General features: G+C 41.6%; 2 protein-coding genes across 5 annotated transcripts in view; both read left to right on the plus strand.

The window, feature by feature from the left end:
• Window positions 1-13490, plus strand: part of DENND5A (DENN domain containing 5A) — a 60155-nt gene extending 46665 nt beyond the window's left edge. For all 3 annotated transcript variants that reach the window (XM_063398024.1, XM_063398025.1, XM_063398023.1), the window contains 10 exons: window positions 776-860; window positions 1834-1962; window positions 4218-4339; window positions 6173-6318; window positions 6875-6993; window positions 8130-8311; window positions 9104-9186; window positions 10401-10524; window positions 11345-11513; window positions 11734-13490. In XM_063398024.1, coding sequence (XP_063254094.1) covers window positions 776-860; window positions 1834-1962; window positions 4218-4339; window positions 6173-6318; window positions 6875-6993; window positions 8130-8311; window positions 9104-9186; window positions 10401-10524; window positions 11345-11513; window positions 11734-11917 — 1343 coding nt within the window. In that variant the 3' untranslated portion in view covers window positions 11918-13490. The remainder of the gene's footprint in view (window positions 1-775; window positions 861-1833; window positions 1963-4217; window positions 4340-6172; window positions 6319-6874; window positions 6994-8129; window positions 8312-9103; window positions 9187-10400; window positions 10525-11344; window positions 11514-11733) is intronic.
• Window positions 13491-19583: 6093 nt separating this feature from the next.
• The window catches only part of SCUBE2 (signal peptide, CUB domain and EGF like domain containing 2), a 40773-nt gene continuing 37931 nt past the window's right edge, over window positions 19584-22425 (plus strand). The window contains exons 1-2 of one of the 2 annotated variants that reach the window (XM_063398026.1): window positions 19584-19842; window positions 22098-22220. In XM_063398026.1, coding sequence (XP_063254096.1) covers window positions 19740-19842; window positions 22098-22220 — 226 coding nt within the window. In that variant the 5' untranslated portion in view covers window positions 19584-19739. The remainder of the gene's footprint in view (window positions 19843-22097; window positions 22221-22425) is intronic. The other variant, XM_063398028.1, reaches the window with a different exon arrangement.

Below are 22425 nucleotides of genomic sequence, written 5' to 3' on the forward strand. Positions count from 1 at the left end.
GAACAATAGGTTTGGGGAAGCAATGAGTACCTTTTATTTTTTATTTAAAGCTGCTGTAAGCAAAGATTTGAGCATTAGTAACGTGCACAAGATCCTGTAAGCAATCAAAACCATAGATGTGGAATTTTTCAGGTCTCCTGAATGTCCCTTAGTTCATGGTGATTTTGTATATCAGAATAAGTCACAATCAGTTCTATGCTTTCTAACTTGGGATTGAGGGCAGGGACTGTACTCAACATAGAGTTGAACAATCAACACAGAGTTGAGTACACTCATTCTGCAGTGGAATTTGAAAGATTAGAGTAATAATATTGCTTGAAAACCCCAAAATGTGGTATTTAAAAAGTAGTGGTGCTACGGGAGTGTGCAAGGTAATAGCTCAGTAAGCACAGGATGTGTGGTGTACTGAATACAACACATTTAACACTGTTCTCTGGTGTCAACAGTGCCAAGCAGGGTTACTGCACAGCAAGAAAATAGAGTAGTCTTTAGAACATAATGCTTGATTACTATATGTCTTAAGCCATTTGATGTCATGCCAATTTCAGTTGAATCTAAGCTCAGTAATGTATTGGTTTGTCCTGATCTGTAGAACCGTCTGTGTAGCATATTAGATTTTCATGTCACTTGGAGTGGAAATACACCACAGTACCTTCACAGAGTCACCAGTAATACAAGAGTGTGAATTGGCATTAATTCACCTCCTTTTTTATATTGATTTTAGAATCTTTAGATGGATTTCTGCTAACAAGAAATTGTTTTCTTCTGAATCTAGGAATACTTCTTGATTCTGAAAGACGGAAGTCTGATACAAGTCCAGCCATGTCACCTCTCAGAATCTCTCTCATCCAGGATATGCGGTGAGTTTGAACTGTTAAACAACCCAGAAGCCCCCTGAGATTTGCACACTTGTTTCTGTGTCTGCTGTGCACCATCCAGAAAAGCCTCCATGCAGCAGGAGGGGGCTGTGGGGAAGGAACCTGTTGAACTGTTTTAAAGTAGATAGTTCAGTGTTTTCATTGACCTTTTAAGAAACAGGTTTCATACTGAGGTTTTATATTGTCAGAGCTATTAACTTATGAAAACACCATAACAGAATTTTCATATTTTTAATGTTTTCTGTATTGGTTTATTTCCTCAGGTGTGGGTGTAGTGTTTGTGTTTTCCCAGTCACTGCTGAGTTGGTTGCGTAGTTCTGATACCACTTTTGCTTCTCAGTGAAGAATGCAGTTTAAAGGACTTGTTTGATCTAAAGAATGGGTTTATCTAACATTCAGTAGTACTGCAGTGTGAATAAAACTACAACTTCTGCCCAATGCCTTCTTTTCAGTACACTGAAAAAGCAATATGCCTGACTTCTGAAACAACCTTGACAGGAATATTCTTTTCCTTCTTTTTCCTTACAGCATCCATGTTTTTCAGGCAGGAGGAGAGAATTGAGGTTTTGCTTGCTTCATTAAAATATACCATTTGTGTCTTGTCTGCAAGAAAAGCTTCTACTGAGCATGCAAAGACAGTATTTAATTTTCCAAAGAATTCAGCCATAAATATTGCAGTGATAAGGTCCAGAATGAGTCCTAAATCATGTGATACAATGGGCCTGGTTTAGAATTTTGTAAATAGGGCACTGCATTGCAGATATTTTTTTTTCAGGCTCTTATTCTCTTTGAGCTAGATTGCAGGGATTTTTTTTATTGTGCTGCATATTAAGGTGATTATGTTTCTTCTTCCTATAATTTGCCTGATATTTTGTGTTCTTTGGAAAACTTCAGCCGAGCTTGGTTCAAAAGAATACTTTGACAATAGCAAGCATTTCTTTTTCTTTTTTTCCAGGCATATCCAGAACATAAGTGAGATCAAAACAGATGTTGGCAAGGCCAGAGCCTGGGTTCGCCTGTCTATGGAAAAGAAGTTGCTTTCTAGGCATCTGAAACAATTGCTTTCAGATCATGAACTCACAAAGTAAGATGGTTTATCTTGGGCAAAGCTTTTGAAAAAAATTAAAATGTATATAATTGTTCGGTTTCAAAAATCCAGGTGTGCCTATTTTTGCATCTGTTTAGCAGTGTGCAGAAGGCATGGAACAAATAGTCTTTCCCAGTTTGTGAGCTGTTTGGGAATTAGGGTTCAATGCTGGGGTTCTTCACATGCATTTTTACATTTATAGCCTGCTTTACAACGTAAGATAAATTGCTTTCATAATAGTCACATACAATATTTACTGTGTGGAAGTTAAAGCCATAACAATTGTCATTAACTGTAATTGGAGACTTCTTTCGGGAGACAGCTTAACTTATGCTGTCTGCTCTTCCTTTCCTCCCACCCACCATCTTCCAAGGAATTTCTTCTCCAATCCCCCTGAACCCCAACAGCTAATTATTTGAGATTTGCCTTGTCTTGTATTATGTTGGACTTTCTGATGAAGCTATGGCCTTCCATGAATAAGGAAAAGCTGAAGGATGGAGCAAGGACAGCTAATAAATCTACTGTATCTCTAAATTAAGGTTAAGCCTCTCCAGTGAAGTCAACAGTTTGGATCAGGTTAAATTTAGCAGTGCTTGTTCCATGCAGACCAAGTGCTGTGAGAGGACTTTCCCCACACTACCACACTCCATGTATCTCCACAAAAGAGAAGGAGAAAACCTCCTTTAACACTGGCCAGTGTAGTCTTCATCTGTCAGCAGATTCTGATTCTCTGTAAGAGGGAGACTGCAGCAAAAGTATGTTTAAAATAAAAATGACAAACAAAGGAGCAACTTGTACAGGATGCCATCAATTCTCTGTAATCTCATGTGCTTTGTGCTGCATATTTAGATAATCCTACTTAGAGAGCTGTTCTAGGTGGCATGGTTTGAAAGTGTGCCTCACTTGTTTTTAGAGGAAGCAGTGTCAAGTTCAGTGAGGTACTAAAAGTAATGGTGCATCTTTTGCCATTTTACAGTTAACAAGACTGTGTTTTGTTCTTTTTTGAACAGCTGTTAGGTATTTTAATTATCCCATTCTCTTTACTCAACATTTGCTAACAAATAAAAGAAAAATGTAACATGTTCAGTTTCTTTCTAGTCTGCGAAGTGGACAGGGGGAAATCACATGACTTCATTGTCCTGAGACCTTTATATACCCAGGGAAATAGAGAAACCTTACCCTTTGAAGAGACAGGACAGCACATACCCTGACAGGGTGTCAAACATTTGATTCAGATTGTACAAATGAAACACAGACATGGGCACCTGTGAGACTTTTGTGGCTTTGCCACTCGTGTGGCCACATGCAGGTTAGGTAAATTTAAGACTCCATCTCTTTATTTTCATTGACCATTTTCTGTCAGTCTCTAATGTTAGGTTTGTTATGTAAGTGAGGACATGCCTGTATGTTGCTTATCATTAATTTGTTTTGCAAGTTTCTGTCTTGTGACTTGCTGACTTTTTTGTAAATTGATACCTGAAATTGCAGGGAGTTGTCAGGATGCTCTCCTGGCAGGAACAACCTATCCATGGCTGTGTCAGCATTTCTAATACCTAATTCCTGCATGAGGGTTTAGATATTCCTGCAGCATCACCTGGATTTTGATATATTTTGGCATGTTCTTCTTCTAAGATTATTCCCAACACTTGTGTTATTTATTGGTTGCCACCTTTGCATGCCTATCATTTTGATTATGTCAGGAGCTGTGTAGTCTCAACACTGAAACTATTCCCTGGATTAATGTGCAGGTTTTTGTAGGCCCTCGGTGATCACCTATAGCCAAATACAAGCAGATAGCCCCAGTTTTTGCCTTATGTCCTTTGAGAATAGTCTTCTGTCATACATCATATGCTGGAGAGTTCTCCCATGGCACCCTCTACTCAAAAGTAACTTGGGAGAACTCTCTTTACTTCAGTTCTATCATTTTACATGGTCAAAAGGAGTCAGATTTTTTTTTTGAGAAAGTGCAAAATTCGTTTTTCCATCTTGGGTGGGATGAAGACCCTTAGACCAAATGTTACATTCGAGCGGTGGAAGATAATAAGAATTGGACTGGTTCACTTTGGAGATGTCGGCCTTGCAGAGAGTCAGTGTGTCTTGGCACATTGAAAACTCTTGACTCTCCCAGTATCACTTCCCATTTGTAACTGCTTGCCCATTATTTATAGTGTACCAAATAAATTTACACAGTAGAAAACACTTCACTGAAAGCATCTTATGACTGTGACAGATTATGTGTTTTACTTTGTCAGAAAACTCTACAAGCGTTATGCATTCCTCCGCTGCGATGATGAGAAAGAACAATTCTTGTATCATCTCCTGTCATTCAATGCTGTTGATTACTTTTGCTTTACCAATGTTTTCACAACAATCTGTAAGTATTTGCTTTCCCTGCAACTCTGATTTCCAGATTTGATTAAGTCCTTGTCCAAAATTCTAAACAGCTCTGAGCAACATACCCTAATGTAATTGTTCTGCTTTTTTTTCACTGGGATCCATCTGTGTGTGCTGTATTGCTCAGTTTCTGTGATCTTCTCTGGTGGGCAGGAGTTTCTCTCTCTGTCACTTTTGTTACTAATTTAGTAAAATACTTAGCTCTAGTAAATTTAATTGGGGGTTAGCTCTCAGCTGAAATTTTTGGTGAGCTTGTTTTGCATGATACTAAATAAGCAAAGTATGGGTTGTTCACTATCAAGGTAAGAATATTACTGCATGCTGGGAATCAAAAGAAAACAAATCTTTCCTATTTTGTGCTCAGGCTACTTTGCTGCATGCCTGTCTCTGGGTTTGGGGTAACAATAAAATGCCCATTGAGGGCTGCATCAGAGCTCCTCAACATTTTTTTTTCTTCTAGTTGTTAAAAAGATACCCTAGAGAAATTTTAAAGCTATTGTTGGTGCTTAACTGTGTTTAAGAGTTCTCAAAGATCTGTGTACCTGCTACCACAGGACCTCACTTGAAAGGCAAAATAAGGAAAGACTTGAGCAAGGCTTATAAAATTGGGGGTGGGATACGTGAAAAGACTACCCTTGGTCGTGTGTTGTGATTTATACTTGTGTGTATGAAAGACAAAGCAAAATGACATCCAAGCAAAATACCTTTTGGTCTTCCAGGCAAGTTCTGGATAATGTGAAAATGAAGAGTGCCTCATGCAGTTAAATTGTCACTTGCTTTAGGACTATCAGCACAGAAAATACAACAGGAAACATTTGAATTCATTCTTAAATGTTATGAGCATTGGGTTTTTAAGAAAATCCAACCACCAAATGCTTTCTCAAGGACACTGACAGCTGAGGAGATGCTAAGGGTGAAATGCATTAAATGCATTTTGCAATTAAAAGCCCTGACTTATGCGCTATGCTTATGCACTATGAAAGAAGGGCAGAAAGCCAAGAAACACAGTGACCATTCAGAGAATTGGATTTTATTATAAAAGGTTGGTTAACAGAGGGCTGTGCAGGAGATGCTAGGTGGTGGAAGAGCATGTGCCTTGAGAGTCAGAGGAGGGACTGCAGCTCAGGTGATACTGTAAGAAATTACTTGCAGGTAAACCAGGGGACCAGAAAGCATTTAAGCATATGTGTGGTGCTATTTAGAAGGGAAAAAAATGGTTTTTCTTTTAAGAAATTGATAAGTCCTAAAGTTAGCATAACTAAGAGTGACATGGCACAGAGAAATTTGCAGCATTATGCTGTATTTTCACTGGATTTGTTCAGCCATGGTAGTGAACACTGCCTGTAAAGAATCCATGCCTGTAAAGAAAGGCTGCACTTAGTACCTGAGGGGGACCTGCGGGGGAGTTGTGCAGTGTGCTGAGCTGCAGTGCAGTCCTGGATACAGGAATATTATGTCTGTACTTCCTTGTTCACTAAGCTGAGGTTAAGTAACTGTCTTTGTGCCATTCTGTGAGGTTGGTATGGATTACACCCATAAGAAGGCATTATTCCATCCAAATTTCTTTCTTCACTTGACGCTGTTCTGCTGTCAGCTCTGCTTCTTAGTGGCTGCTGTATATGCATACACTTCCACGTTATCAGTCAGTGCTTAGTGTGCAAGTGTCAGCATGATTAAAAGGATCTCTGATGTTCTTTTAACATTTCAAGATACTGTAGTGCTCTTTTATGACTTATCTTTTTCCCCTCTCTTGATGAAAGAGGTTACATAATTATCCTTCATTTCTGAAGTGTTCTTTCTTTTGTGTTTGCAGTGATACCATACCATATATTGATTGTTCCCAGCAAGAAACTCGGTGGTTCAATGTTCACAGCCAATCCTTGGATCTGTATTTCGGGAGAACTGGGTGAAACAGGAGTCCTGCAGATTCCCAGGAATACATTAGAAATGACTTTCGAGGTTTGTGTTACTTGATACAAAATCAAATTTGGATGTTCTGATAGTTCAGTTTTTAATTCTCCCCTTGCTGTACCACCTTGCCATACATTTCCAATCTTCGTGGTTAGACACAGATAGTTTGTGCCTGTGCATAGCATATTTAACCTATATTTAATAACACGCAGAGCAAAGTGACTGACAATTTCTTAGTGCAATGGATAGACAAGACTGTCTTTATGTTACAGCTGTGGGAGATGTCATATCCTTTTCTGTTGGAAAACAAGGAAGTGATTTTGCTCTGGTTTTGCATGTGTGTTGTATGCATTGGGTAAAATTGAATTGAAAAATCTAGTTCAGTTGGTATGCTCTGTGCAGATCAAAACAGTGTTTAACAAAAGAAGCAACAAACAAAAACAAGTAAAGCAGCCTACCACCAAAAGACCCAGAACCAACCATGCAGTCAGAAACAGGAACCACATTTTTGAGTTTCTGTCTGAGTGTGTTCCCTAATAGTTTACTCCCCCAACATGCTGCTTTCTTTCAGTTTCCTCTGACAAACTCTTTGTTTAATTTGCAGTGCCAGAACCTGGGAAAACTGACCACAGTGCAAATAGGACATGATAATTCAGGGCTGTATGCCAAGTGGCTTGTGGAATATGTTATGGTCAGAAATGAAATAACAGGGCATACTTACAAGTAAGTATCATCCTGACATTTCATGTTGGGTAAGCAGAATTTCTGCAGGGAGCTGGCACAGTAGGGCTTGTTTGATTAGAAAGGTCTGATCTCCTGGGACTCTGTCTACAGTTGCCTCAACCTGAAAGCACAGAAAGATCATTCGGCTTCTGGCATTAAACAAAGCACGGTTCTTATGAATTCAAACAGGGTTTGCAGTTTGCAGATGTTCATGTCTCATATCACACTGTTGGTGGAGAGGATGAGTTGACTGTTGTGCAGTCAACTTGCACAACTCAAGTCAGAGCTTGCTGCTTACCAAATATAGATGGTATTTTATATTAGGACTGGGTACTCTGGGTGTTACAGAGACACCTTTGGACACAAGCTGGAACACAAGGCCTTATGAGTGTTAGAAACTTGTGTTTACATGGGCAAAGTAAAGGAACAAAATTTACAGTGAGAATTAAATTTATTTGTGTTACATACAGCATAGTTTGGTGCCCTGTCCTTTGTTTAGAGAAACTGTCAGGCTCATGTTGATGTCAAATTGGTGGGTAAGTCCACCCAGCTCTCCATGCCAGTTCATTTGTAATAAAATGAAGAGGAAAGATTCTATTTTTGGATGATGTTCAGTTTTCCAATTCAGCTGATTAAACTGCCATCAACATTAGTTCAGAGAAAGTGCTAATGAGCAAATGAGCATGTGTGCTTTCTAGTGCCTGATTTAATACCCCAGTTCCATAGAAGTACTGGTGTTCTGGCATTTAGGCATATGTTTGGGTTGTGGGGTTGTTTGGCAGCAGGCCCATTATCTAGTGTATTCAGTGCATTTCTTCACCCATCTATGGGGGGTAGTAGGATTTCCTCTTTTATCCATTTTTCCTCAAATCATATGCTATGTATGGGATTCAAGCAAAATCTGCTTTGTGATCATCTACTGCAACACACAGCACAAACCTGGAACTGAAAAGCTCTTTTACTTCTACTGCCTGTGCTGGCAAAAGCCAAAGCCAAGACTTCGTTTTTTGTTGCTGGATGAATGAAGTCCTTCTAATAACTATTAGGATTTGGGTTTTAGGCAGCTGCAGCTGGAAGTCTTTGGCATGGAATTGAATCTGGATTGATCTATGTATTTATCTCGTTGATGTTCTTAGGTTTCCCTGCGGAAGGTGGCTTGGGAAGGGAATGGATGATGGCAGCCTAGAGAGGATCCTGGTGGGAGAGTTGCTAACTTCCCACACAGAGGCTGATGAGCGGCAGTGCCGAACCCCTCCCCTGCAGCAGTCTCCAAGCATGATCAGGAGATTTGTCACTATCTCACCAAACAATAAGCCAAGTGAGTGCTGGGGGTTGTCTTGTCTTGTCCTGTTCTGCATCATCACCTGAGGGCTTGCAGACACAACTGGAGTTTGGAGAGGACCTGTGAAACTCTGCCCGGTGTCCTGCTTGAACTCCACCTAACTTCCAAATTACAATCCTGGGCATCCTGTTCTGTCTACCTAAGTTTTGAAATCTGAAAGGATGGCAGATGTGTCTGCACTCCTGGTCCAGTGGTGTTTCTGTATTGTCCCTTGCCTGTGGATTTAATGCCATGGAGGAAGGTAGAAGTTTGCTCCCTTTTCTCTGTCTCTCCTTCATGGATGAAGAATCTTGCTAGTGGCTTCTATTCATGGACTTCTCGTTGTTTGCTGTTGAGGTCAGAGTTCTGTGGCTTTTTCCTGATAAATCAGGTGGTTACTTTGTTCCCAACTGTGCTTGTGTTTGCAGCTAAACTACCACAGAAGTATTTCCAGGATGCCCAGATTTGTTAGTCCTAAACAAAGCACAGCTCCTTTTATTAGCTTTGGTCTGGTCTGAAAATTCACATAATATGTAAAAATTCTTTTCACTGTTGGTCTTTTGAAACACCACAGTGTTAACTTTGATATAAAACCAAACTATATCCATTCCTATCTCCTTAACATTAAATAAAAGTAGAGTTGGGTTTCCATTACCCACAGATCAGCAATGTTTCCCTAATGAGTTATATTGGTTCATGCTCCTCTGCTATGCTTTGTGCTGTGCCATAATTCTGACACACAGGAACAATTTCTTAAGCTATAACTGGATATATTTTTGTGTTTTGCAGAGTTAAATACTGGTCAGATACAAGAAGCTATTGGTGAAGCTGTTAATGGTATTGTCAAGCATTTCCACAAGCCAGAGAAGGAGGTGAGGGGTTGTTGCTGGTCTAATGACACTCCTGTCCTAAAACTCTGATTAGTAAACATGAGAGAATATATAGCAGAAATAACTAAATTGAGTGAACAGCCATGTGCTTGGAAATTCCTGAAGTGGAGCAAAAATGAGATACTGAGACTGCAGCACAGAGATGGTACAGCCTCAAATATCTGTTTTGCTGCTAACTGGAGCATTCTGTTAAATGTTAACACTCTGGTTTTGGAAATTTTGTTGTTAGTCAAATTCTGCCAAGGATTCTACCCATAGACTGTCAAGAACACTGTCTCCTGTTTAGTTTGTTTTGAATTAACTGACATTTTACATCTGCACTGAGTTCCAAGTATGTTCTTAATGTCTGTTTTGCATTATCCTTGCGACTTAAAATGTGAAAACCCATGGGCCACTTTAAAAAAAAAGGAAAGAAAAAAGACCACCCTGAAAACACCCACATACCCCAAGCAAGTGAAGCAGAAGTGCTCTTAAAGACTCTTTTTCATTACACGTGTAATTAGCTGTCACAGCAGTGATTTTCTGAAGCAAACCTAGGTAGCATGCTTCTGTCAAATCATCACTGAGCCAGAGAAGTGTAGAGCAATGCTGGTTCTGTATGGATGGCTCTTGACAGTCAGGAATTTTTTACAGATAGGTCTTCCCATTCTTACAGCACCTCTCTTCTAAATTTATTATGGCGTGACAAATTCATATCCAATGTAGTTCTAGTCAATGATCACATTGATAATAATCTCAAATGGTCATGCACTGGTTTTGGAAAATAGAATTTGCCATCATGTGCTGAAGGACGACTTCATTTTTTACTGAGCATTAAATGTTGTATTTGTTCATAAGCAGAGGTACCTGTTACACTGGATCTCTATTACTTAAAAAAAGAGGAAAATATTTTCCTAATTTTCTGTAGTGATCATTATTATAAGTAAAACCTGCTCATTATCTTTGCCTGTTTGAGGCTTTGTTTGATGATGATGATGACGAGGCCCTGACAATGCTTTCCTCAGCCTCATCCTTAGGGAAGTCAATCCATTTGAATGCTCAGTGCTTGTGAGAACTGGGCCATCCTGTCTAGGGCCCTGTTTGACAGCAGATTTAAACTCCAGGCATCTGTTTATTTAAAAACTTAATGGGGCACTTGTGTCCCAGAGTCCCAAAGTGAGGTGATGAGTGTGTGTGCTTTGTGTGTGTGCTCGCAGAGAGGCAGCCTGACCCTACTGCTGTGTGGAGAAAGTGGGCTCGTTTCAGCACTTGAGCAAGTGTTCCAGCACGGATTTAAATCACCGAGACTCTTCAAGAATGTCTTCATTTGGGATTTCTTGGGTAAGTGGGAGGATGACATCCCAGAGCCTGTTTGTATCTTTGAAATACTCCCAACTGTGTTCCTTATCACTGCTGTTGTGTCTCAGCTGAAGAGCAGATTTTTTGGAGGCATCTCAGCAGTGGAATTGCCATGAGAGGTCCTACCTGCTTGTACTGTCATGAGAGAGAACCTCAGCCTTCTGCCAAAGCTGACTTTGTACTCAATGCAGTAACTGGGCTTTGTCCTTCTAGCAGTAATAGTGTAAAACCAACTTTTTTTCCTGAGGAAGAGGTACATAAATAGGGTGGTGAATTGATGTAGGGTAATCTTATTCTTTAATTGAGCACAGTGAAAATGAGAAATGACACTTGTAAGAGGTTGAGTTGCAGAGCACAACAGATGGATCTAGAGCCGTTGGTACATACTGGACATTGCCGTAAAGGGGTTATAAGCATGCATTTTTCACACAATGGTCTAGATTCCTTGACACAAAGCTAAAAAAATTAACTGACTTCACAAACACATTTTTAAAAAGGAATTATTTTTAATAGTGTTTCTATATTTTGAATAGGTACCTCTGCATTGCTGTTCCCCTTATATGATCATTTGGCTGCACTCAGATTCAGTATATGGGTGAACCTCTTTAGCATTGTTCAGAGGAAAGGAAGTGGAATCCAAATTTTATACAGAGGGAACACAGGACTGAATCAAACAGAAAAAGCAGTGCCTAAAAGTAATGATTCAGGAAATTCACGGATGAGCATTGATCCTAGGCTTTTCAATTTTAATTCTCTCCTAAATGCACTGATGAAACTTCATTGTCTCTCACCATTCTTTAAGAAAAAGCACAAACATACTATGAGACCCTTGAGCAGAACGAGATGGTCCCAGAAGAGAACTGGCAGACAAGGGCCAGGAATTTCTGTCGCTTTATCACTGCTATCAACAACACCCCTAGAAACATTGGGAAGGATGGCAAGTTCCAGATGCTGGTGTGTCTTGGAGCCAGGTATAAAGAAACTTCTTTATTATTGTTGTTGTTATTGATATTTTAGTAAAATGAAAAAGATGTTGCACGAGACATTTACTCCCTGTTCCCTGTCTCTTAAAGATACATGGAGAACACGGTAGGTCTGCTTAAAAGCAAAGAATCAAAATCATGTCTGTACAGATGCGAAATTAACTTGGCTTTATTTTTATTCCCAAACTGCTCACTGGCACCTTGTCAGAGACCACCTTTTGCACCACTGGATCGCCCTGCTTGCAGACTGCCCCATTACAGCCCAGATGTATGAGGACATAGCCCTGATTAAGGATCACACGCTGGTAAATTCTTTGATTCGGGTGCTGCAGACCTTGCAGGAGTTCAACATCACCCTGGAGGCATCTCTTGTCAAAGGAATTGACATCTGACCTCCTATCCCACAGGAAAAACTCTCTTTACAAACAGAAAAAAGCAACAAGGAGTGAATCTCGTTAGTATGCAAAAGTTCTGTTTTGCCAGTACATTGTATCGTGAACTTGTTCATGGCCCAAAAATGCAACTTGGACTTTTCTTGAAGGAAACTCCAGAAATAGTACAGGCAAATGGATAGAAGCTGTAAACTCAATGTAAAAAAGAGGATTTTGGTATAAATCTATTTTAGAGTTTATTTGCTGATTTGCTTTTTACACACTTTCATGTGAAAGAGATAGAGATGAGTATTGTGCAGCTTATTTTAAAGCTGCAGTATTTCCTTGCCATAGAAAATGTGCAGTGAGCCTTTCAGCATTCTGTGAACTTGCCTTCAGATATGCTGTATGTCATAGACCCCAATGTATACACTCCATTTCTGCTGAGAAGGTCATTCTATAGTTTTTAAACTAATATTTTATATATTAACATTATTACTAATGTTTGATTTTTAAGGTGTTGGGTCATGTTCTGCTGCAAGGGAACTACAGATCTGATCTGTGCTTTTTTTTGTAATAGCTCCAAAGCACTGATTTGTCAACAATTATTTTTTTCCTTTATTTTTGTTGTCAGTATTATTTTTAGTGAAATCCAGGAGACTGAACCGTGAAATGTCCAGAGATCAAAGTAATATTTTTCATGTTGGTACGTAATTGCACAGAAGAAGAAATTAAGTCTGTTTTTTAACTGATATCTCTTATTTATTTAACCTATTATTGTGTTTTGTTTGTCTTTAAAAAAAACTTCTATGATACAACTGGCTATATTATGTTGCAATTCAGAAATTACAGTGTAGCCCACTTAAATGAAAAACCTGGAATAATTGTTCATAACACAAGAACTTTTCCACTTAAACCAGCCTTTTGAAGCTTGGTATATGGTTGCTGCTGGTAATTCTCTTAACTGCTAATAAATAAAGATCTTTATGCCCCATCTGAAAGAATAACAGTATACCTTACTAACAAGTATAAAGATTTCTTAAGGTTTCTGAAAAGACAGTGGTGTTAAGGTTTTTTCTTTTTCTTTTGAGTGCCTATGTCTTGGATCCCATTGTCACAATCTGCTTCATTTGGGATGCTTTTGTTTTTAGCAAAGGAAGTTTAGTCCATTTCTACTATGAAACACAAACATTTTGAAAGCTTAATTTATTGGAGATCCGGAACTTGGCAGATGCCTAAAGGCATCTCTGTTCATTTGAATCCTCTGATAAAAATCTCTTTGAAATGAATATGTGACTTAAGAACAGGCTGATTTATTAGCATCACTAATTACTGTACAGAAGTTCAGGGCTGTGTATTTAAGAGGTCTCCAATGTATAAACTTATTTCAGTATTCTCTCTCTTTGGAGAAGGAGAGTCCAAGTTTTTGGTTCATATAATGTTGTAGCACTTTTACTTTACCTACAGCTTAGTCATATCTTGTGATAGTTTTATTTCCATAATTTATGAGTATAGCACATGTATTAAATTTTTTACTATTTTAATTTTTGTTCTATTTATTTCATTATTAAATGGAGAAGTTCCTTTGTCACTACTTACCAGAGCAAGATTCTTCTTTGATTTCACAATAACATTAGGAAGATGTGAGGGCAGTGTCTGAGCCACTCCTCACATGGTGGGTGGGTGTGAATTCTTTCACAGCTTACAGGAGCATTTCACAGGAGTATTCTCTCTGTGTGCAGATTTGATTTTATTGGTGGTTTTTAAAATTTTTCTTCCTGCTTTGGAAGGGCAAAAATAAAAAATGGTTGTACTGCATTCTAAGAATTTCATGTATTCACCGTGGTATGTTGAGATAGTCCTTATACATCTGTCCTAAATTGTTTATGCATCAATAATAGGAAAAAAACATTGTTGTTGTTTCATCTATCTTGAAAATGACTTTACTAGGCTTGTATGTTTCACAAGGAATATTAAGTAAGAAAGGAAGGTTACATATATTGACCTTAACAGAAGAGTTGATCCTGTTAAAACCATATATCTCATAGTATTAAGGATGGATTGATTTTATTTTGCATGAGGTAGTTATCCTGAACTAAGGTTCTTCTTTTATATATATATTTTTTTTCTTCCTTACAAAACTTTACCTAGTGAGACATGATACCATGGGCTTAATGGCTTTTTTTAGTGTGGAATGTTTTGCCCTCATTAGGACAGAGATACCTGGGATGGGCAGAGGCTTGGATTTGGTGATTGCCAAGGGTGGGCTTGGCTGTCTCAAGGGGGTGATGCTGTCCATCGATGAGAACACCCTGGGTGCTGGCTGTCCAGTGCAAAAGGAAGACACAGAGATCATCTTCCAGCTCCTAGATTACTTTATTCTCACAGGAAAAACAGTTTGAGATAGACCTTCCTCCTCCTCTCACAGGGGCCTGTGCTTAATCCTGTTGGTGTTCTAAGCACTTTCTACCATGGACTTCCAAGTCGGGAGGGATTTGCTCCACTGGTGGAGCAGTAGAAGGTTCTGAGATGCAGCAGCACAAAAGCTGGTTTTGCTAGCTCCATAGGCAACCAAGGAAGAGCTTGATATTAAATATAGCCTGTGCAGGAATTGGGGGAAGAGATTTGGTTGGCATGTGTAATAACAGTCCAGTCTGTAGGAGCAGCCAAAATCCTCACCACTCTGCAGTGTTCACCACAAATCCACCCGCTTCTCCCATGGCTGTTCCTAGCAGCAGTCTCACAGGATAAAGGTAGGATCCTGCATTTGCTCTTGCCATGCCATTCTACTCAATTTTATAGGAACAAACAGTATACTCAGTACCTTTTTATCCAAAGCTTTGTAAAATCCTTCTCCCTTTGTTCAAAGTAATGCAGTTTTAACTTCTTTTCATGTTACTTTTCTAAAATAAGGGGGCAGATTTGGTAGGTACAGTTAGTGTGGCACTGCTGTTCTGTTGTTCTATGGGGATTTTTTGGTAACAGTTAATGAGAAAAAAATAATCTTTTTAACAACACACATTCATTCTGGAGAGAGAAATGCAGTGGTAAAAAATAAGCAGTTCATCATGCAGTAAATACATAGTGCTAAACTGGCCAAACGTTTACAGGCTCATACCTGATTAGAGAGGAAAAATAGGCTATCACCTATCAATCATTTAGGCTTCTTTGGTTAATGCTGCAATGATACTTCATACAAAAAGAAAATGCAAATTAATAAAGACTTGCTTTAAATGTAATTAAATACTATGATGATAAGTTCATACAAAAAAAAAAAAAAAAGCCTTTACCTACCATAAACTTTAACCACCTGGTATTCTGTAGCTGTAAACATATTCATGAACTGGAGACTATTCCACAACTTTTTCCATTACAAAGAGTATTTTTCAAACTGTTTAAATGGGACTTACTAGCTGAGTGATCCATACTTTTTATGTGTTTTAAATTCATGAATATGTTAAGATTTCTGCAGTGAAACTACTCAAAGTTAACTTTTTCTGTATATTGTCAAATGAATTTTGTCTGTAGTAAGAGACTATAGGATACTTGAAAATACTTGAAGAAATTGTACATGTATTTCACATCTTTGTAGCTTTTTATTTTATACCTAGAAGACTGGCTGTTAAACTAAGATAAAGCATCAATACCTTACAAACTATATATTTTACTACATGGGGAAATCACTGGCTTGTTTTTTTTAAGGGATGTATTGAAGTTTACATTATAATGACGAAACCAGGTACTGTTTTCCCTTTTTTATTTTTCCTGTGACATTTCAATCCATTGGACGTTAAATGTGAATTGGATATACAAAGCAGTTTTGCAGGTGTAGCTCATTTGCTGATTTGCAATAAAATTTGTCTTCGAACATGAAAAAATAGCATTAATGTGCTATTTTCATAGAGCCTGTTATAATTTGGCTGATCATCTGGCTTCTTACCTGGCTGCAAGTCTGTGGGACATTTTAGTGACTTCTTTTAAGAGACCTTTGTTGTAGAGTTTTGTGCCTGATCTGTTCAACTACAACTCCTCCCTCCCAGCTCCAAGGTAGCCTTCTCCCAGGCCATTCTTGTCAGTCAGACTGCCACCAGTGGGAGAGATGACTGCTCAGGAATCGGGGAATGGGGAGAAGGGGAAGGCAAAGGGACCAAGGCAGACCTTAGAAGGTGTCTGTGAGCACACACACTCAGATGTGCTGCCATTCCCTCTGTTTCAAACTGTGTGAGGTCATCACTGAGTGTTCTGTACCACCAGGGAAGACAGAAGGGAAGGAGTTGGATCATTAATTTGGAGGTATCTCTGTTGCTTCACCTCTCACAGCCCCCTGGTCTGTGGTGGAGGCTGTTTTTAAGCAAAGTGAAATAACAAGTATTAATATCCCTCTTGGGGGGACCACGTCGATCTCCCTGAGCTGGGGGTGAGCCTGCACTGCCAACACCTGATGGCGTCACCCTGTCAGCTCCCTGGAAAGCTGCCAGAGGGTGAACTTGGCCTGAGCCATGCTCTGGCCTCATCCTTGGACAGCTTTGGGAGTGCAGCCACGGGCTTGGTACCTGCTTGTGGGTGTGCTGAGCCTGTGAGAGAAACCAAACCTGCCTCAGGAGCTGAGGCCATCTCTGCTCCCTGGGCTTAGGATAGACCTGCTGCTCCTGATTCCCCTGCAGGGCACTGGGATGGACACGGGGCAGGCCTGGATGGAGCTGAGGTAAGTGCAGCTTTGGAAGCACATTCACCTCATCACAGGTGGCCTCAGGTTTCTCAGATCTCCTCGAAGGAGAAGGAGCACAGAGAGCAGGGCCTTGGTTGGCAAAGTGTGTTTTGCAATTGCTGGGTGCACAGGCAGGGACTGTTTCTGACTGCTCCAGTCTAGAAATGTTCTCATTTGTTGTAGCAATGACTTGGAAAGTTCTCATAAGGAAACACAAATGTCTAAAAGTTATTTCACATGACAAAATGTCTCTTTTTTCTCCCTATTAACTCAGAAATGTGTATGTATTAATAGGCCATACTATATTCAGTTCTGCAATAAGCAGGAACTGTTCTTCATTTCAGTTACAGTGGCATGTCAAGATGCAAATTCTACAACATTTAAAATGTCACTGGTAGATCTGATGTTAGTTTTGGGAAAGTTTTTCTACAAGTGGCATAAAAAGACTTAGACAAGACATAAAAATTACATGAGAAGGCTTTTAATGCCACTTGTGACCAGAGAAACCACAAATTTCCTTTGTCTCAGATGAGTCCTTTGTAGGTCCTACTGATTACTGAAGGTGTGTTATTTTTACACAGAATTCAACAACCTATTTGGTAGCTTGGACACAAAGATGGCAAGTGCAAAAATTTGAGCGATACATTTTGAAGAAGAACGATTACTCAAAACTCAGTGTACATCTGGAGACGAGCAAGGCTTGAAACTGCAGATCTGAGACATTTTGTGTGTGCTTTGGAACAATTAAATATTTCTTCACTTGTCAGCATCCTACTTTCCTTTTACTGTTGTGGCATCTCTCAGCCCTCCCAGTTGTTTTCAGCTGTTGTCACAAGCATTGATGCTCACTCAGTCATGCTAAATTTTGGGTCAGTATGATGCACTGTTGCTGAGGCCAGCAGAGTTGCTACTTCTCATTAAAGTGCAGATGAAATGGCAATCTAGATGTCTTCAAATAATGTTGGGTCTTCATTAAATAATGAAATTTAACAAGTATTATGAAGCACAAAGCAGTTTTTAACCCAAATTTTCAGACAGAAGTATTTGTATCTACTCAGGACATCAGGTGTACAATTTCTGAAGCAGATTTTACATCCAGCTGCTCAGTGGCAGCTTAGTCTTGATCTGTCAGTACGAGGCAACTGCATGTGATAATGAAAATGGAAAGCATAGGGGAATTTGGGAGTCTTATCTCTATGGAAGTAGCTATTTTCCTCCCTGAAACTTCATTACTTGATTTTATTTTATCTTGCTGGAAAAAATCCCCAAACAGTCCTATTTGGTATGGTTGTTTTCCTTTCTTCATACTTAACTTAGTGCCAAAGTTAAATCTTAAAGAATTTTTCTGGTTTCTCTCTCCCAGTAAAGGTCCTCGTGCCTGGAGTCACTGTAATGGTGACTGTAGTTGAATAGAAATAGTTAAAAAGGCTGCAGAAAGGCATCTGAGTTGAGGTCTGAGCTTGTCTGGTTTGTGTCTTTAAAGAGATATTTTAATGGCAATTCTTCATCATAAACTAATGTGTGTTGTATGTGAAATAATAGCCAAGATTCTTCACAAAACACTTAGAGATTTATGCATAAGAAATGGCATAATTAGCTAAGATAAATTTGATATAGTTTTGTTTGTTTTCCAAGCTGCAATGAGATCTTTTGATCTAACTCAGGCATTCCCAAATGTTTATGTCTCACTTTATGTTTTAGTTTACACAAGTAAGAAAGATGCTTTGTTTTACGGTGCCTCAGAAAGCTTTAGATATTTTGATTACACGAGTCTTCAGTGTCTCTTACTGGTTTTTCTGCTACACCCTTCATCAATTTAATTGAGGAAACTTGCTTGGACAGTGCCTGAAATGTGTACCAGCTTTTTTGTAAGGTGGCTTGAAGTCAGTGCCTGGATGGGAGATGGCTCCTCTGTCCATTTGGGAGAGTTGTGTGTGGAGACACCTTCAGTGATATCCCCACATGGGAGATGTGCAGGTGTGCCAATTCACACCCCAAGTATGATGGTTTATTCATGAGATCGTGGAAGCTGTTGACAAACCCTTCATTCATTTATTGCTTTCTGTTGATGAGGGGGGATTTGGGGTATGGTGCAGGGCTGGAGAATTCTTAGAGTGTTTAATGAGCAGCTTTATGTATTTATAGATAAGATTGACTACGACTGAAACTGTCCAGGAGACACAAAAGGTTGCTTCTCATTGGATTTAAAAAGAGAATAACTTTGATCGTTTCAAAACCAATGAAGCCTGATGCTCCAATGAGAAAGGAGAGTGGTAATTTATAGCTGCCATTAAGGAAACAAAGACAAAGACTGAGGGAAAGTTTCATTCTGAAGATTTACTAATGTGTATAAACTGCCCTTGCAACTAGAAACAGCTCAGTATTTCTCACAGAACAAAACAAAAGAGAGCAGTGAAATGGGGATGGGAGGGAGGGGTGGAAAAGAACACTGCCTGCTTTGCTCGCAGCCTGAAAGGTCAGACATTATTTAGGAAATTATAATTTCTGTGAATAATGTATGAGGCAATTTTACCTGCCAAAGGAGTAACAGCTGTGAGAAATCCCTGGCTGGGAAAGAAGGTGGGACGGGGCTGGGTTGGGAGTGGGATGATGCGTGGGTTTTGACATGGCCTTCAGCTGGGGCTTCACGCTTTGCGGTGGGATGTAAATTACACTGTAAAAATGTCAATATTATATTCTTAAACGCAAACGAGGCTGGAGGGCGTCGCATGTGTTCGGGCTGCGGCCGGCTCCGTGCTGGGGCTTGTCTCTGCGCTGGGCGCTGCTTCTGAGGCCGTGGGGAGCCCCGGCTCCGGCGCAGCTGCCAGGGGCACCCGCAGCCTGCGTGAGGCGTTCCCGCTGCTGCGTGAGGGACACCTGTGTTTGGGGCGCCGCAGGTGTGCGAGCGCCGGGCCGGCTGCCGGGGCTACCGCGGCCACCGATGGGGCGTTTGGCGTGCCGGGAGCGCCCACCGCGCCCGGGGCGGCGGGGCAGGGCCGGCCAGGGGAGGGGGAGGCCCGCCCAGCCCTCGCCGCCCCACGCCCGCTGTCGGTGCGAGGCGGGCCGGGCCGCCCAGACACTCCCTCCGCCGCCGCCTCCTCCCGCCCGGCGGCGGCAGCGGCAGCAGCGCCATCGATGGGGTCCGGCGGCCGCCGCGGCGCGACGGGGGCACGGGCGCTGCCGCTGCTGCTGCTGCTGCTGCCCGCGCCGGGCGGCCCCGCCGCGCTGCCCCTGCCCGGTGAGTGCCCCCCAGCCCTTCCCTGTGCCCCCGCTGGGTGCCCCCGGTCCCTGCCCGGGGAGTGCAGCCCGCTCGCCCCAGCCCCGCTGCGCGGCTTCCCCAGCGGGCACCGGGCGGTCCCGGCTCTCCCTTCCAGGCCCGCGGGGAAGGGAAGGGTCGGGGCCGGTGGGAGGTGCGGCCGTGGCGGGGCCGTGCCCGGCGCGGGCGGTCTCTGCTCGCAGGGCGCTCGGGCTCCGCGGGTGCTGCCAGTGCCGCTTTCCCTCGGTTCCCGCTGCCCCGGGAGCGGGGAGAGCCTCGGGCCGGGGCGGCTGGAGAGCGGGGTGTGAACGGCGTGTGCTGCGGGTGAAGCTGCCTTCGGTTCCCGCTGAGCAAGCCCAGGGATCCTCCTGCCGCCTCCTCCTGCCAAGTTGAAGGCTGCGATGTTTGCTCACCATCTCGTTCCTCCGTGGTCTCCCTTCGCTCAGGATACTGTCTCTGCAAGGGGGAATCTCACTCTCTGTGCCTACGGTTTTTTCCTATCCCTCTTTTCCACGCCTTTGCATGCATTAGTGATGCGGCTTCTTGTTGCGGTTCTTAACTGCACGCTGCACATCACAGAGGGGCGATGTAAAAATAACCCAGCTGAGCTGCCGTCCTGCCGCCGGCACGGGATCTGGTTGATGTCTCCGTGTCCTGGCTTAGAGGGAAGCTCCCTCCTTGCTGTGTGTTTTCTGGGACCCCTCTTGGCGGGGCAGGTGTGTGCCCCTGGCTCGGGTAGGGCAGGGGAGAGCTGACGATGCTTAGGGCACACAGTCAGTACGTGTGGCTGACGCTCCTTTATGCCCGCTGTCTGCTCTTCCGTGCCTATCCTTTCTTTCTGCCCCACCTACCCGAGTCCCACTAGCTGGAGACCCTTCAGCTATTGCCTGCATCCCTCCTTGCATGATTTATTCCTCCAATTCACTACCTCCCATATTTTTTAATGGGTTGACTTCTCTGCTTTGGGAGGAATTAGATTCTGCTGCTCTTCCCAGCTGCTTTCCACTGTTTGCCACCTTCTCCTTTCTTTGTGGTGGCAGTATCTGGGGACCCCATCACTGCTACTGGAGCTGTGTGCACCTGAGAGCCAGGCAGGCAGTGCTGCTCTAACGCTGGCTCTTTGCCTTGTTCCCCGCTGCCAAACCACATTAGGAGTTAAAACCAAGTGAACACTTTCTGCAGTTGGCAGCTGCTGCAGTACCTACAGGCATATTTTCTGATTGGGGGAAAGGTAAAAAAATAGAGCAGGATGAATGCTATAATTGTAAATGGGAGAAGTGCTGGCTGAAATTTCCATTTGGAAAGTGATCCCCACCATAAAAAGTGGCTGACTATTGAAGTAGCTGCTTTCTGCTGACACTCTTGCACTGCTTCTTGTTTTAGGAGGCAATTTTTGTACCTGCATGGGGTGTTGCTTATACAATTCTTCCTTTTAGCCAGTTGCTGGAAATTTTCCTGTTTCTGTGCTTCAGTTTTCTTCTGCTGTGTGAAAAACTTATGCTGATGTCTTCTGCTGCCTGTAACTTTTCTTCCTCTTCTGTCTACACTTCTTCATCTCCAGGACTTCTTCCTGTTGGTATTTCCCTTTCTCTTCATTTCCTCTTCTCTGAAGTTTCCACCTGGATATTTTTCTTCAGTTTGCTGTGCTTTGAGATGGCTGGCCAGGTGATTTGGCAATGCTGCTCCCCAGATACGATTCTCGTATTAAAAAAATATATATTTTAAGATCATACATCTGTTTAATGGTAAGTCAGTCTTTTAACTTGTTAGTGGTGACTTTGAAAGTACATTTCAATCAACTCCCCTTGTTATTTTAAAAATCAATGAGCTTGCTGCAGGTGATGCATGGATGTGATCAAGAACTCTTTTGATGACTTTTTTTGGTAACCAGAAAGATTAACAATCTCTGATGAGTCTCTATGAAACTGTCAGCTGAATTTTATGGAGCATCTAACCCTTAGAAGATTGTTTTGGATGCATTTATAAATGTGCACAAAAGCTTACCATGGGCTTATCTGAATTGCATACAAATATATCTATATGCAGGTAGAATATGACATGAAGTGCCAATCCTCTCTCTGTGTGCTTCTGTCCTGACACACAAAAACACACAATATTCTTGTGGGCACCACAGAGAGGTGCTCAGCCTTGTCACCTCCTCAAGGACATGTTGGTGTTCAGGAGACATGTCCTGTTCTCCTGCTGACATCCCTCCTGAGCCTGCTGTCTTTTCACAGATGTGGACGAGTGTGCCTTGGGGCTGGATGACTGCCACCCAGATGCGATTTGTCAGAACACCCCCAAGCTCTACAAGTGCATGTGCAAAGTGGGTTACACTGGCGAAGGGAAGAAGTGTGAAGGTAAAGGGACCAGAGCACTGCATTCTGTCTGTCAGCATGGAGCATTTCTAAGAAAATAGAGGCACTAAAAATAACAGAGGGTGAATTTTAAATCAAAATAGTGATTGTTTTGTCACACGATTTACTTCTTGTTTACAAAACCAAAGGCAAATCCTGTATGTGTTTCACCTGTTCATTTTACTCAGCCTGATAATGAGTTTGTTGT

This window comes from Prinia subflava, chromosome 5 (assembly GCF_021018805.1).
Source record: "Prinia subflava isolate CZ2003 ecotype Zambia chromosome 5, Cam_Psub_1.2, whole genome shotgun sequence".
NCBI classification, from domain to species: Eukaryota; Metazoa; Chordata; class Aves; order Passeriformes; family Cisticolidae; genus Prinia; species Prinia subflava.